Source organism: Crocodylus porosus, unplaced genomic scaffold, assembly GCF_001723895.1.
Source record: "Crocodylus porosus isolate Cpor-Errol unplaced genomic scaffold, CroPor_comp1, whole genome shotgun sequence".
Lineage (NCBI taxonomy): Eukaryota > Metazoa > Chordata > Crocodylia > Crocodylidae > Crocodylus > Crocodylus porosus.
In genome coordinates, this window is record NW_017728932.1 from 12,676,994 (window position 1) to 12,693,182 (window position 16,189).

Consider the following 16,189-nt stretch of genomic DNA (forward strand, 5'->3'; position numbering starts at 1 on the left):
TTCTCTTGGAAGTTGGTTCCAGATCCTAGCCGCCCTGACCGTGAAGTAGCGCCTCCTGATATCTAGCCTAAACCTACCCTCTGCCAGCTTGTGACTGTTATTTCTAGTCACTCCTGGTAGTGCTCGGGGGAACAGGGACTCCCCCAGTGCCTGCTGATCCCCCCTGACCAGTTTGTAGCAGGCCACTAGATCCCCCCTCGGCCTTCTCTTGTGGAGGCTGAACAGGTTCAGGTCCTGTAGCCTCTCCTTGTAGGGCCTGCGCTGCTGCCCTTTGTAGTAGCAGTTTTCACAAGTGGTTTAATCCTTGCAATGGGCAGATATGTGTGTAGCTTTTATAATCACCCTTTCCCCCACCAAAAACTACCTGGCTAGATGCAACCTCTGTTATCCCCACACTGGGCTGGCTGACAGATGACTTGAATTACGGAGTAGTTAAGTACATACCTGTTTTTCTCTTGGGCTCTATCTAGTCCTACTGAAATTGGGAGCTGTGGGAATTTCAGCGTAAACTGGATCTCAGTAATCTGATTGAATGCTATCTCAGTGAGATTGAGTAAACCAGTGAGATGTGTTCTTAATTTTCAGAGGTGTCGTTGAAAAAGTCACGCAATGTTTGAAGATTATGTTCTCTCTTAATGCCTTGTCTCCACTTGAATTAAAACAACAAACGTTTCCTTTTTATGCTTATAACGTGGATTGATTTTGCCTGTGTAAACTTGACTAAGTCTGTTATACAGTCATGCTAAGCAATCTGTGCTAACAATCCTGTTGTTTTCATAATACTGTTGCGATTGCTGTGTAACTAAGACCTACTTATTTTTGGGGGGCAAGGCATATGTCTGAGCTTAGGCTACTGAACCAGTCCACTCCGTGCATTTCTTCCCAGCTTTCTTCTTCAAGTGTAACATTGTATTTCTTGGCTGTTTAGCCATTTGATTTTATTGAAGCTACCATATTAATTTGTATGTTTCATCTTAAGTGAAGCTCATGTCTTTCTTGGAAGGCCATGGACTGCAGGATTTGAAAGTGCAATACCTTCTGAATTAAAGGAGCAGAATGCATTCAGGCTGAGTGAAAGGTAGACCTTCCCATAGGAAGTCACTCAGTCTGTTGGGGTAGCTGATGGGCGTAATTGGTAGTATGCTGTATTATGGTATCAAGGCATATTTGTTACTCTTTGAATGGGGAGGTGCATGGTCATCTTCTGAGATACATGGGCTTTTCCCATTTTTGAGATTGCAACTGAGAATGAGCACCGCAAGTTTTGCCGTCCCTTCTGTGCATGTACCATGATACCCTTCCATGCGTACACTTAAGCTTGGGCCCAGCATAGGCAGAAGTGCCATGTGGCAGGATTGATATACAGCTCAACTCGGCCACAGGAGATCTGTGGGTGGGTAGGTCATTTCTATAGGATGAGTAGAGGTGCATTGGGAGGGTTGTGTGGGAGTCTTTAGGTTGGGATTCTAGGACATGCAACAGGACAGAATCAGGTTGTGAATCAATGGGTGTGCTGTGGGAGAAGCTGTCCAGGTACCTGTCTTCACTGTGAGTACTTTTTCATGCCCCCTTCTTTGTAAATAGAGAAAACAATTGTACTAACAAAATGTACACTGGGTACATTAAAAGATTTCTTAGAAAGGTGTTCCAGAGGTCCTTGCAAGGTATTGCCTGGAGACTGACTAATAGGAGTGGCATGTTCTCATGGTTAAAGCACAGGCCAGCAGTGCTAATTGTGATTTGTGGGTTCTTGTGCTCTCTGACAAGTCCTTTGTGGCACCGCTGGGATTAGAAGAATCCTTGATGCAGAAGAGTGTTCCACTCACTTGTGCACCTAGGAGACCTCAGGTTACAGGAGGCCCATGTCTCAACTGCTATAATTACTGTCGCTGTTTGTCTCTTCTTTGCCAGTTCGTTTTGGAGGTGGATATCAGCTCAGATTGCAAGGATCACAAGAGGTCAGTTGTTGTTAATCATTCCTACTTCTATACTATTTTGGGCTGCAGCTCTGTGTTGACTTCATATGAATGAATCAAATTCAGTCAGGGTTGGGACTTAAGCCAGTGTGTCCCCTTCCCTCTTCCCCTGCCCCCCTTTCCCCCCAAAAAAACAAATCAGGTTTCTTCAAGAATAGAAATGTTGTTTCATGATAAAATATAGTAAAAATATAAATGCCTAATTCTGTCTAAAGTATTCCACCGTATGGCTTTGATATTACTTGTCTCTCACGCAGTCATATGAGCCCATGGTGGCTACTGGGGAGAAAATGGAGTCTTACCTGCTCAGGTTCTGTAGTCTCTAAGGGATGAGCTGCCATGCAAGTCCAGCTTTAATCTGTACTGTAGTATTCTTCCTGGAATCCTAGCAAACTTGGGGGCGATCAGCTGCTGGTTGATTGCCTTGTGTTAGAATGGGGTTAATGTTACATGACTGATTTCTCTGTATTGGGTTCAGGTGGTTTTTTCTGAAGGTCCCTTCCTGCACGTGCATGTTGTGTTTGCCACTTCTTTTCTGGGCATAACACTGCAAGGTTCTGCATGCTGGTGACTTCCATGATTTAGCAGAAGTTCAGAGAGTTTGGCCGATTACAGAATATGGGCTGTTGCTTGCACTCTGCTGTTCCTGTGTCACTTCACAGATACTGTTTTTCAGCTTTGCAGCATGCAGTAGATCAGGGATGGGCAAAGCGTGGCCCATGGGCTAGATTAGGCCCACAGCAGACTTCATTTCCCAGCAGCTCCTGCCCGTGTTGCTGTGGCTGATTTCCATAGAGACCTCAGGAGTGGTGGGGCTGTGACAGTGCTGGACCAGGGTTTCCAGGGAGACTGGCCTGAGCAGTGCTGTTAGGACGCACGGCTGGGCAGAGAGTTAGGCCGGGGTGGGATTTTGTGGTAGTGACAACGTGGTTCAGAGTGAGGGCAGAGCCATGATCTGCTGCCTGCATGCCTCTGCCCAGGGTGTGCAGGCAGCGGATCACAGCTCTGCCCTGGGTCCAGCCCGCACTGCCACCGACATGGAAGGTGCTGGTGGGAAATGGAGTCCAGCTGCTGGCCGCATCGACCGTTTTGCCCACCTCTTTAGTAGGTACTATTCTATTGTAAAGATTACTAACCAGGGAAAGGAAACACAAATGCTGGAAGGTTTGGACATCTTCAGTGTTTTCCTTAACATGGTGCAGTGCCTCTTTGTGTCTCCCTGTTTGACGTATGGTTTCTGGGGTGGAGAAAGGTGGAATTCAGATCTGAATGGGCCCTGGGGAATAGAGTACTTTGCAGGACTCAGTTCCTGCAGGTTAAGGCAGAGGATCTGGCAGTCTCTGGGAGAATTGGGAACCGCTGCTGCTGTCCTTGAGCAATGCATGCATCACTTTCAAGGAGACAAAAACATTATTTTTTTCCTTTCAAAGCGCATGAAACGAATCATGCGGTCTTTCAGGTATCAAGAGTTTTTGCCTTAACACTGGATTGAGTTTGGAAACATCATGCTTTCTGATGTTACATTGATCACTGTTTCTGATGCCTGAAATTCCCTATTTGCAAAGCAGGTTTCTTGTTGTAAAATTGTATTGTTGACTTTGTCTTCTTGATAGTTATATTTTTAATGCTTTCCAGCTTCTTCCTAGAAGGAAGCAACCACTTTGCTTAATCACATTTGTAGAAAATCCTCCTTCATCTCCGTGCTCTGGCTGAGATAATTAATGTTAAAAATATGAACAATTCAGTTTACTTTCATTGATCTAGCTTCTTATTTTCACTCTGAGGTTTGTTTCACTTTGCCCAAGAGGCCGTTTTTCAGTTTTTCTCCCTAGGTTAGGACAGAGCTACAAGGTTGGGGTTACAAATGCTGAACAGGAAGTATTAGATCAGGGTCGGGCAAAATATGGCCTGCGGGTGGAACTGGCTTTCCAACTGATTGGATATGGCCCCCAAGGGGCACCTGCCAATTCATTGCATCTGGCCCGTGGCTGCTTCTGTGTGCTCTGCTTAGGGCTGAGGCCTGCTGCTGTCTGCTTGTGCCGGCCCTGGCCAGCGTGCACAAGTTCTAGTAGGGCTGTTCCTGGGCAGCTCCTGCCCCCATGTGCGGAGCTCTGGTTCCAGCTTCCGGCTGTGTTCCCCCCACTCTGCTCACCCGGTGCAGTGAGCAGCCACCTGCAGGTGGGCAGAGTGGGTGGAAGGTGGCCTGGAGCTGGAGCTCTACGTGCTGGGCAGAGCCGCGGTCCGCTCCCTGCATGCCCCTGCTCTCAGAACATGCGCCTGTCTCAGGGATGTGGGGGCAGCAGATCACAGCTTTGCCCCGGACCCCAACCACACTATCACTGCCGTGCAGTCCCGTGATCCTGACCTCGCTTGCCTGTTCTGCTTCCAAACACTGCTCCTTGCCTGCCTGCGGCCCCATCCCTCATAAGTTTTGGTGTGTTGTTGCACAGGGTGCTGACCTGGCCTGTGACAAGTCATCAAAATTCCCTATGTAGCCCCTGGGTCCCAATAATTGCCCACTCCTGGATTGGATCAAAATGCCACCCAAAAATAAAACTAAAAATTCAGCTTTCTTGGGTTTTATTTTTAGAAACAACAAGCATTTTTTCCAATAGTATATTTTATAAGCCAGCCTGTTTCCCTGTGACTTGAGCTGCAGTTTGGTGTCCAGAAGGCTACCTAGCTGTGGCTTATATTTGTTACCATACTCAAATCAGCTCATTGATATCATCCATCTGTGAAATACTGAGTTTTAAAATGTAAACATTAATTCTGTGTTTCTGCAGTCCTTGGCAACAGGGGGTCCCTACTTGTTGAGTCTGAAAGAATGACCAAAGTATAAATGTTAAAAAATCTGTACTGGATTTCTAGCCATGTGTTTTATGACCAAAGCTAGTCCTAGATAACCACGGTTGGTCTTTGTTACAGCTGTGTCCAAGCCAGTTGCTTTTGCAGCAAGTTAGAATGACCAGCTACTTTGATTCAATACTTGTGCAAACAGAAAAGCCACTGAAGTGACACAAGTACCTACTTTGGATCCTGACCCTCTACCAATGCCAGAAATGCTATTTCAACAGCGTGTGCAGCCCTCATGTAGCCTTCCTGTGCATGATCTTGAAGGCTTTCTTGCTATCTACAGTAGCTAACTCTACCCTGAGTTCCCTGTTTTTTGTCTTCTCTAGTGCTGAGAGTCCACTTCGGAAATAGTATGGAGGACTCCTCCCTGCCCGCAAAGCACCTGGAGCTGAGTGCTCATTCCCGCTTCATCGTTGGTTCTGTGTCTGAGGATAACTCAGAAGATGAAACTAGTTCCTTGGTGAAGCTTGATCTGCTGGAGGAGAAAGAGAGTTCTCTGTCCCCTGTGTCTGTCTGTTCAGAGTCCTTTTCAGACCTGGGACTACCTAACATTCAAGAAGGCCTGGCAAGTCACATGAGGTATGGCTAAACATACCATTTGAACCGACTCTTCAGGCTTTTCTCCTTTTCTTGCTTTTAGTCCTAGAAGAACTTCCAGAGTTGAAATATGTAAAGCTCTTGGCTGGACTGAGCTCAAGTAGTGAATGCAGAGGCACTGTATTCTGTTGTCATTGGAGGAAAAGCCTCAAGGTTGGGATTCAGTTGAGCAAGGTTAAGTTTCTTGATGTATTGTGGGAGGGATCCTGCAAGACATGAGTGATGTCTATTGCCAAAAATATAGGAGATGCCGTATGTGCTCCCAGTTCCCTGCTATCAAGTTCTGGTGAATGATATCAGCCTGTACTTTGCAGGAAGGCAGTCATGGACCTGGCCTCGAATAAGTGTTTTGCCTCATTGGCAAATGTTGTGACACTTGATTTGAGAAGCCTAGGCTTGACTTACGGAGGTGCGTAAGGGTATTGCTTGTTCTGGCATTACACAACCCCTTCTTTTCAAAATCCAGCTATGCTATTTGGCTATGCATTTCATTGTTCGAAGGCATGCCCTGCAAGTTGAAACGAAGTTACCCTCCTCTTTTTAACTGGGTCCCATGCCAGGTATTTGTACAGTGGTTAGCATATCTGCCAGTGTTCTATTACAAAATGCAATGTATATTAACAGACCAAGTGCTCCCACCCTCACAGCTCTCAGTAAGTCATGGACATCTGTGGCTGAGATTTGCAAAGTGGTCCAGGTGACTTAGGTGCATAGCTTTTGTGGATCTAAATCTTTTGGACTGTTTTGAAAACCTTAGCTGCATATATTTAATAGGAATGGTGGGCTTGCTTTCTTCTCACTCCTTTGTCCAGACTTCCACAACCTTGAGGTGTCCTCTGATGAGTATCCTAACGTCAGGTGTGTTTGACTTTTGGATGGGGGTGGTTAGTACACTTCCTAGATTTGTTTTAAAATTGTGCCTCTGTTGGGCTCAGTGCCATTACTTGCCATTCCAGTCGTATGGAGTTTTATGTTTTGGGTGCTTCTAGGCAAAATGTTTTATGTCTCCAAGGAAATGCCCATAGTTTTTAATGAGAGGGGATCTTGCTGATGCTTCTTGTTGGTTGTTGTGAATGTTTTTATATAGGATGAGCAGACCTTTGATTCTGATTTAAAAGAGCAGCAGTCCGTAGGTTTGATACTTAATGTGTCTGCTGCTTGCAAGTGTTTGCTTAATAGAAGTGCTCTTTCATCTGCCATCCTTACCCAGGGCTTAAGTAAAATGGACCCAGTTGTGTGTTCTGTAGGGGTCCCCCCAGGATGTTAACATTTCCTTGGAAAAAAGGATGTCGTCAGAGTGTAACAGCGTTTTGAGAGATGTTGCAGTTTGAGCTGTTTGGATGAAGCGATGGTGGTGCTTGTGATGCATGGATCTGTGCATCTCAGTCTGCCTCGCAGACCTTTCAGCATCTTTTGCCTGTTTTTGTTCTTGCCTCGGTGGTGTAAGGAATTCTTAGCTTGCTCTCTCAGCTGCCCAGTCCCAGCCAACTTTTAGGGTTGTTTCTGAAAAGATAGTGGCAGCAAAGCTTTTTGGAACAGGGCCCCTTTCTTACCACGTATCTGCATCATGCAACAGGCCGTGGGACTTTATGCCTTGTTATCAACTGAGCAATATTTCCCCATTAAAGTGCCAAGATGCCATGGAAAGATGAGAAGAATTGGAAGCACATCAGCACTTGCCTGCATCTCCTGTGACATCAGCTGGGACCAGAGCCCTTACACAACTGGTACACAGTTCATAACGTGCTTGCTTTGATCTGGCTTTTGAGATCAATTGACTTTCAGTCCTGTTGGAAAATTTGCTATGTCAAATTAAAAAAAAAAATACAACAAAGGTCACAGCATGGCATAATGTTTTTAGATAAGGCAGGACAAACAGTACCAGTCTGCCATGATGCAACTAGTTGTCTGAGGAGCTCAAACTGTTGCTGCATGTAGAGAGGTGGAAACTGAGGCAAAGAAAACTAAGCGACTTTCCTGTGGTCCTTCGGTGAATCAGTGGCAGTGCTAAGCAGTGGGACTGAGGCCACTAAGTAAACTTTTGAGTTGTAGCCCTTTTTACTGGAGCATAGCTAACGCAGAGAGTTCAGCACAATGTTCACTAGAGGTTTGAAAGCGAACTGTGTCCCCTCTCGGCCTCAGGGGATGCCATGGCCTGAGAAAACTCAAAAGTTCTCTCAGTCTGTAATTGCATGGAGCCACATGGGGAACTGGTTTGATTCACAATCAAGGGAATTTGTACCATAGGCTGAGGGTGGCTGGCTTTGCTGCAGAAAAATCTCACAGGTGACCAACTCACATACTGGATTTCAGTGTATAGACTGTGTGTCTGTGCTGGCCCACCTATCATCTTCATGATCTGAAAGTCCTTAGTTTCTGTTCTTAGATGATGAGAGAAAATCCAATTCTGTGTTCACGACCAGGGGGGGCGCGAGGGAGATAGATGGGGCTTGGTGTGTGCACAGCTGGTCCTCTCCTGCTCCCCTTCTTACCTAAACTATGTTCAGCCATTTCCTTCCCATCTAAAATAGCTGCTTCATTTGCTCTACTGCACATGTATACGCTGTATCTCTCTCTGTCTCAGTTAAATAGGTTGCAATGGCAGTTCTAAAACTGAAGCAGGTCATATGGTTGTTTCAGCTGAGCTTAAATGTGCCCACCCCGATCAGCTACATTTCTAAATCAGGACATGTAAGGAGAAAAAACACCCCAAATCCTGACGTGGTGATCAAAGCTGCAGCTGCATCTTTTGGAGGTCTTGTGTGCAAAAGAATCCTTTCAGAGGGGGTGTGAGATTTGTGTGTGTGCTGCATTCTCCTTAAGACAGCATTGCAAGCAAGCCAGCTAATGCATCGCTGCCTTTGGAATCAGCCGCTACGTCACTGATAGCACTTGGCATGTTACAGTGCTGGGATCGATGCGGGCTTCTAGCTGCAATGTGTGTCAGGTATGTGCCGTAAATGAATGCTCCTGGGTGTTAAAAACCTGGAAAAGATTTGTCTTTTTGTCTGACCGTGGGCCTGGGCTCACAGAGGGGGCTGGCTTTCTTGTGTTCAGCGTCATTTGGGTTCCAGGTACAGAGGCTGTGTGTGATGTGTTTAAGAAAAATAGCATTTACAGAATGTGGGTATGTGTTAGAGACTCCAGTATCAGAGTGGCACCATCTCTGTGCAGATTGCCTCTTGTGGGGGCGTTGCAGCAGATCATGTGCATTGATCTGGTGACAGTGAATTCAGCTGCTAGCAGGCATGATTAATGTTCGTAGCCTGGGTTGTAGCTGATTCTCTGAAGTCAAGCTCAGGAGCCAGAATACGTTTTTCCTTGCTGTGACATTCAGAGCCTGGTTGAGTTTGGATTGGGGAGCTGTGGGTGGTGTTGATGAAGGGAAGCTCAAACAGTTGGAAGGTGTTTGGATCAGAGCTGGCTGGGAACCCAAGTCACAGTTCTGTGAATATTTAGAGGGCGTTTTCAGCTCCAGTTGGGATTAAATGTCAAATCCCCTCCTCTTAAAAATGTTTCTGGACTTGAAAGGTAGCATGAACCCTGGAAACACTGGGAATGCCAGCTCCCAAGCTTGAAAGTTGGGCCCTGACTCTGAGGCATTCTTGCCTGCTGGGTTCTTGAAGAGTTGCAGATATTGGAAGCCCAGATACCTGACAGGCTGCAGCTGAGCCAGGTTGATGCAGGAAATGCATTGAAATCAGACCATTTCCTTGGTGTCAGTGGGCGGATAAACACCCATGAAAGGAAATGCATCTTTTTTTTTTTTTTCCCTGACCAGTTCTAGATCTGGTGTACTTTGCGGTTTGAATTTGCCTCCAACATTGTCCGGTGCTCAGCTAGCGAGATTAAGCAAAGGCTGACAGCTGAAGTAAGGCATTTAGTGGCTGGATGACTAGACCAGTTGTTTCACTTACAGCCAGGAAGAAATCAGTCTGGCAGCATCCTAGCACTTAGTGATCAATCTGGTGCCACCCAGATAGCACCCTGTAGAGAAGTTGTTCAAAAGCTCATGCTTCTCTGAACCAATTAGTCTCCAAGGTGCCACCCTATCCTGCTTCCTTCCTGTCTTCAGCCTGACATGGCTACCTACTTCTCAGCATGCAGGAAATGTCTCAACTGCTTTCCTAATTCCTGGTCCACCTGGAGCATTTCCAAAGTTGTACCTGCCCGTCCACAAGGTAGAAGGCTGAGCCACCTTTGTGCCTTTGCTTCTCCTGCTCCTCACCCCAGCAAGGTGTGATCTGGCATAGAGCAGCTTCCAAGTGGATGCTTCAGATCAAAGAGAAGTGGAGCGAGCTGGCCTCTGGAGACCACAGAAGTGATGCTCACCACCTGAGAGAATCTGACCACAGGTGGAAAAGCAGCCAGTCCTGACTCTATTTTGTAAAGAAGAGACTGAACCTTCTGCCTGGTCCCCGCTATCAGCATCTGTACTCTCGTCCCTGATTTTGGGGGTGTAGGGAGGGATTGTACAGACTCAGAATGGGGCCTGTATTTTGTGGCCTTTGTACAAGGGGCCAAATCGGAGCTCCCAGCCTGGATGCCTTGAATTGCAGGGGTGGGGGCCGAGAATCTGAAACCTCAGTCCGGTTGGGTAGCTCATGCCCATCCAGTGTCTCTTGAAGGACACATCCCTGTCCCTGCAGCTGTTCTACTTCACTTCCTTCTCTGCTGCCACAGGGTGTCACTGTCGCCCTTGGCTTTTCTCTTAGCTTTCTTGGGTACACTTTTCTTGTGTTTTTACTGTTTGCCTGGATTTTATCAGAAAAGCATCTTTCACCTCTCCTTCCCCCAGCTCACCCTATTGCCCTTGCTTCTCACTGATCCAGGCTTTTTCCTCTTGCCCTAAAAGCTGTGCAGCTCAACATGTCTCTGTGGGTTCTTGCTTCCTAGCAGAAGGATCCTTGGATTGTGCTCCAGTTCCTCAGCTGTCACTCGAGCCCTCACAACCTCTGTGCACTGGAATTAGTGCTGTACCAGCTCAGACCCTTGTAATAATAGGGAATGGTCCCAAGTCAGAGAAGCACTGAACTTTGCAAGATTGGGAAGTGCAGTCCCATGTCTGTCTCACTGTGGTTGAGGTATAAATGTGTACGCCACGTTTCATTCCAGCTTCACTTACTTTCCCTTTTGCCCTTCTTCTTCCAAAATCCTCAGTTCCTTTTTGCGTGTATGCTCGGCACTCACATTGCCTTTCTGTCCCAGTTACTTATACAGCCTCTGCTACAGTCTGTTTTTATCCTCACAGCAAATGCAAGTACTGTTAGCCCCATTTTCTAGACCGAGCTAGGACAGAGACAGCTGAAATGACTTGCCGTGGGTCATGTCGATCATCAGAAGCAGGGGATGGAACTGAAGTGGGGTCCAGAGTAATGCATTGGGCCATCTGAGGTCTTGGCTGAATCACTCTTATCATTTGCTATGTGGCAGGAGGTTCTCATTCTCCTCAACTCATGACTGATTCTTTATCATGTCCCCACCCAACATGGGGACTTTATTTGCTACTGGTTCAGGATTTGATTCTCTAGGATTATTGACCCAAAAAGAAACGTCCCTGCTGTCTACCTTGGATATACCCATGTGGCTATTAAGCAAGTGCTGTTGGCTAGCCCCAGCTGCCGTCTGCGGCACAGACTCTGAACACATGGATGCTGTCCTGACAGTTGGGACAAGGTGTGTGGAATCCCTTTCTTCTCGGGTGACCCCCTGTGGGGATGACCATTGCTGTCAAGTCTACTTTACAGCATGGAAGCTGCAGCAGCGATGCTGTCTCTTAAATCCAGTTGCATAACCTGAGGCTCACTCCTCTCTGATCAGCTCTTTTCTCTCGAATGCAGCTCAGGCAGCGCTACTCCTCCGTCTGTGTGTACACACTGTGTGCCACAGGGAGAGAGTAACTGAGCCCAATAAGGGGGAAAGGAGGGACAAAGGTTATAGATCCCAGATGCTCAGGGAAGTGCTGCTGTTCACATCCGATTGCACTGAAAACTGTGTGAACCCGAGAGGCACTTGAGAGCTTTCTCCTACAGGATTTTCAGCTGCAGCGTTAAGAGCAAGCACAGCAGGAGCCACTGTAAACAAGTCGTAGGCAAAAATAAAATCCTGCCTGTGCCTCTACGGAGCCAGCATGGAGGATTCTGCAGAGGAAAGCCAAGAGATGAGGTACCACATGCTCCAAAGGTAAGAATTGGCCAGCTCTTGGGTATGAAGGGGCTGTACGAGGAGTACCGTCTGCTGGATTTGGGAGTACTGGGGACTTTGCCTTGGAAAGTCAGTGCTGGATCCTGAATATTTTTCATCTGTGATTTTTTTTTTTTTTCCCCTCCTCCTTGCTAAGGTGCTTAGAGACACTGTCTTTACGAAAGAGGCTGCGTTATAGCTAGAAAGTGAATATGCTAAACCCAAGATGAGCACTCATCTTCTTTGAATTTCTGCTGAACTTTCAGGTGGGATTATAAACATGGAAGGATTTGCTAGCAAGGGGTTGTTGTACTGAACACTGCAGCTGTGTTTGGAGTGATTTTTTTCATGTTCCTGGCTGAGTAATTCAGACTGTAACTGTACAGTGGGTCTGGCTGCTTTTGTAGCACAGGATAAACCCAGCTTTGTTCACAGTGCATTCACTTTAAGCTCTACTCCCCATCCACTGCCAGCCCTTCTCCACCCAGAAAAAAAACTCCTTATTCCTGCCCTAGTCTGGTACAGAGCTGTGGTTAGTGGTTAATGGCTAGACTCCATGTTGTGAGTGTGCTGCCTGCCACTGAATCAGCTCTGAGCTCTACCTACTGGCTAGAAACGAGCAGGATTTTTGCTCATTCTCAGTGTTTTGGTCTTGGACCTGTAGCCTCGTGCGCCCCATAGCATCTTCTACTTGGGTGAGCAATCCCTTGAAGTCAGCAGAACCTCTTGTGGCACAAGTGTTTGCAGTGTTGGACCCCTAGTCTGTGCCTTTTCCTGTTGTTGCTTTGCCTCCCTGCAAACTGCACGTTATTGAGAGCAGCCTCCTGACTCCTTGGCTGTGTTTGCTTTGCACTTTGGGCTACCGGTCATGTAGCTTGTTTGCTGGGCTCCAATCTCTGAGCTCTTTTGCAGTAGTGAAGAGCCAGACCCACTTGCACCTTCTCCCTCTGTCTCCCTTGTCCTTTTTTCTTGCAATCTCAGGCCAAGAGATTTTGAGGGCCGTAGAGGAGTTAGGTTCCCAGGTTCATTGCATGTCCAGGGGATGAAAACCCCAGGCCTTAGTGTCTCTCTTGCTCATCCACTCTGTTTTTCTGCCCTTGGGGTTGTGCCTTCTTTTGTCTCCTTCCCTGGGCTCAGAAGCCCTTCCTGCTTCAGCAGAGGTGATCCAAAGAATGGCTTTGCTTCCTAGGCTTTCCTCTGCACATGCTGATATCAGCAAGGCATCTTGGCAGCACCTGCTGGCCTCTACTCCTGCATCTGTGCCAAGAAGCATGCCATGCACATCACTCCGGGTACGAACTATGGGACCCAGACCAAGAAGCATATCCAAAGATAGTAGCATAGCGGTGTGTGCTTAGGCCTGCTCTAAGGTGGGCACCTTGCCATGTACTAGGTAGGGCCAGTGAGCGGCAGATGCTTTTTGATAGGAACCCCAGGCTCGGAGGTTGCGTAGACAGGCCTTGTGTTTGCAGCTTGTCAGGTAGGACACAGCTTGCACTGCTGCAAGATTTGGATTTCAGACACCATGTGTACATTTTTATTGGTAGGACAATAGCCTTGACTGATATCAGGGCCCCATTATGGCTGCTGTGTATTCATGAAGAGAACATTCCCTGCCTCAAAGCTTCTCATAGCCTGAAGAGCTACATACCCAAAGGGCGGGAGGCGAAGAGACAATGTTAGCTGCTAGCAGGATGAAGCACAGGGAGGTTCTGCTGTTCGGGGCTCTGGGCTAAGAACCAAACACTGATTTCCAGCATCCCAGTGCAATAGCTTAACCCAAAGGCCACTCTTCCTTTCCAGTCCAGCTGGGGTTGGTTGTATCTGGATTTGATTTGGGGTTTGTATGCTTGATTGTGCTTTTCTGTTTGAGCTGGCTTGAGCGCTGCTGCTGTCTTGTAATGGATTCTCCGAAACACAGTGGTTCTCAACCTTTTTTGTACCTTGGACCCATTTGTAAACATTGATGGCCAGTCCCGACCCAGTAAATGGTTTAAGTAGAAAATATACAAGTATTTTGGCCCCAAAATGCTTATTACATATAACGGTCTTAATTCTAAAGACAAATCAACATCAACAGGAAAGCATTAACAGCAATACCAACACGTGACCCTCCGTTACTCCCAAGTGACATTCATCAATGGGCAATTTCCACAATGCAGATTGCTGGTGCCTCTTACTCCCAACTCGCAGCCCCCAGGCTCGCTGGTACCTCTCACTCCCAACTCGCAGCCCCATGGCCCTGCCAGTGCCTTTCAGTCCCAACACCTAGCCCCTTACTCCCCTCCACCCCCCCCAGCCCTGCTGGTGCCCCTCACTCCTGATGCACAGCCCCCAGCCCCCCAATGTGTCGATCAAGGCAGGGGGGTGCCCCTAGTGGGCGCGGGGCTGCAGCCTGGCCAGACTAGTATGAGCAGGAGCTGCCTCTGCAGCCCAGCAGACAGGACCCAGAGTGGGGTATTGAGACTTGCTGCTGCTACCAAAACCCTCACACCAGCTGTGTCGTCAGCAGCGCAAGGAGTAATGGGGGCAGGGCAGTGCTGCCCTCATCTCCTCCCAGTGCCAGCCACGTGCGTGCCAGGCTATGACTCTGCCCCCATGGCCTGGCTGCTGCTGCTCTCTTCAGGCCTCCTGCTTTGCCTGCCCCCCAGCTTCCCTCCAGAGTAGAGCCACAACCTGAGGGGAGTGGTGGTAGCAGGAGGAGCATGGCTCCCCCCCCAGCAACGAGTCTCACCATCCTGCTTTGCCCTCCTGTGCCATTCTGGCTAGACTGCAGCCCCGTGTCAACTATGGGTGCACAAATCTGGGGGCATGTGCCCCCCCTGATGCATTGTCTGTGTCCCCCCTGTTGCCCCATAGACTTATCTGTGGGGAACTGCTGTCTGCATTGCCTGGCTGCCATGTGCATGTGTGCATACACACGTAACGTAGCATCCCCTGCACTCTGCTAGCCAGCAAGGGGAGATCATGGCTTCCCATGTTTTTTCTCTTTTAAAGGAGAAAATCTGTGACTTTCCACATTTTTCTGTGATTGTTCGTAACCCTTTCATATATTCTTGTGACCCACTTTTGGGTCATGACCCATGGGTTGAGAAACGCTGGTCTAACTTAAAAAGTATACTCTGATTGTAACCAGTAGACAAGATTGCCACACACGTGTCCCTGGTTGTATAACCTATCTGGAGCCTATCCATGTTGGCTCAAGCTGCTATGCATGCAAGCTTTGTGTGTGCTGTGCGCCACTTACCTTGGGCACCTAAACCTTTGTTTGCAATATGGCTTTGGAAAATGCATAGTTAGTTAATTAGTTTCCCATTGGCAGCACTGGGTCTTGGAACTGCTCACAGTACCCCAAACTCACTAGCTCTGTCCGTCCCTGGAGGCTCCTGAATAGCGGTGGTCAGTTTGCTTTGGTTTTAGCTCTTTACCCCTCTGCCTTCAACGTTTTTTTCTTCCAAGATCCAGCCTCTTTTCCACCCCTTTCCCTTGTGTCTGGGCAGGGCAGTTGCTCAATGCCACCAGCTTGAGAGCAGGACTTGGTCAGAGGTTGCTGAGCTGGCAGCCTGTGGAGGACTGGCTGGTGGCTGTGTGCACAGCAGCCTCTTCCTCAGGTCCTGCTTCCTTCCTCGAGTCCAGTGGCTGGGGCGTATTAAAAGAAACTAAAAATACCCTGAATGGCATTATCCCGATGGCTGTTTAAGCAGTGGCTTTTGTTGTCAGAGGGAATTTCTGTGAGTGTGATTAGAAGGGAAGGGTGAGGTTGTGCAATTGCATGCATGTGTAAAGGGAACACCTGGAGAAAGGGAGGCTAAGACACTTCTTGCTTCATCAAGGCTTCCCATGTGGAAGCCCAAGAGAATAAAGGTGCTAAGCTTTTCAAATAAGGTGCAAATGTCCTTGCTGTCCTAAGAAGGCTGCACTGATGCAGGTGCACAATGTATGAGGGACCCTTTGCTTTTGTGGGCAGCTCTTTGGCCAGGGAACTCCAAATGCCTTATAAATCTGAGCAGATTGGGCCTTGCGCCACTCTGTTGAAGCCAGGGGTGCTTTACCTCTCGGGAAGGGAACTTGCACCTAGAAGGGGTTTTCCCCACAATCATCCCGTCTGAGTGGGGCGGAGCTGGGAATCGCTCTTGTTTGAACGTGAGACTGTCCACACTATTCAGGCTTGTAGAACCAGCTGAAGGGCAGAGCTTGTCTATTCCTGTGTGGAAACATTTTGAATCTCTTTTGCCTTGGAAGTGTAGTGCTGGTATGGGGGGATAGACACAACTGCTAGCTATGTTGTGCTGTTGAGCCAGATTGGCTGCTTTGGAAAGTACCTGGACGGCCACTTACAGAAAGGCCTGTCCCTCTCATTGACACTTAGGGACTGTGCGCCGTGACTGCGCAGACACTGTACCTGTAGTGTGCAGTGTTCTTGGTAGAACAGTTAGGCCCGATCAGTCTTTTCTTGCCACTTCTGTTTCCTTTAAATTAATTGGCAGCAGTGTAACAGGGCAGTATCATTTCTGCCCTTCTGCAGAGAGGTGTGGTGGTTAATGTTCATATGTACTGCTCAGTCTATTTGCCACCCC

The 16,189-nt window shown here is 47.9% G+C and overlaps 1 protein-coding gene across 6 annotated transcripts in view; it reads left to right on the forward strand.

The window, feature by feature from the left end:
• ACACA (acetyl-CoA carboxylase alpha) overlaps positions 1–16,189 on the forward strand; it is a 177,965-nt gene that overhangs the window by 21,327 nt on the left and 140,449 nt on the right. For 4 of the 6 annotated variants that reach the window (XM_019545631.1, XM_019545635.1, XM_019545634.1 and 1 more), the window contains exons 3-4: positions 1,912–1,958; positions 5,159–5,411. In XM_019545631.1, the coding sequence (XP_019401176.1) occupies positions 5,185–5,411 (227 nt within the window). In that variant the 5' untranslated portion in view covers positions 1,912–1,958; positions 5,159–5,184. Of the gene's footprint in view, positions 1–1,911; positions 1,959–5,158; positions 5,412–11,174; positions 11,613–16,189 lie in introns of those variants that run through there. The other 2 variants (XM_019545633.1, XM_019545637.1) reach the window with 2 other exon arrangements.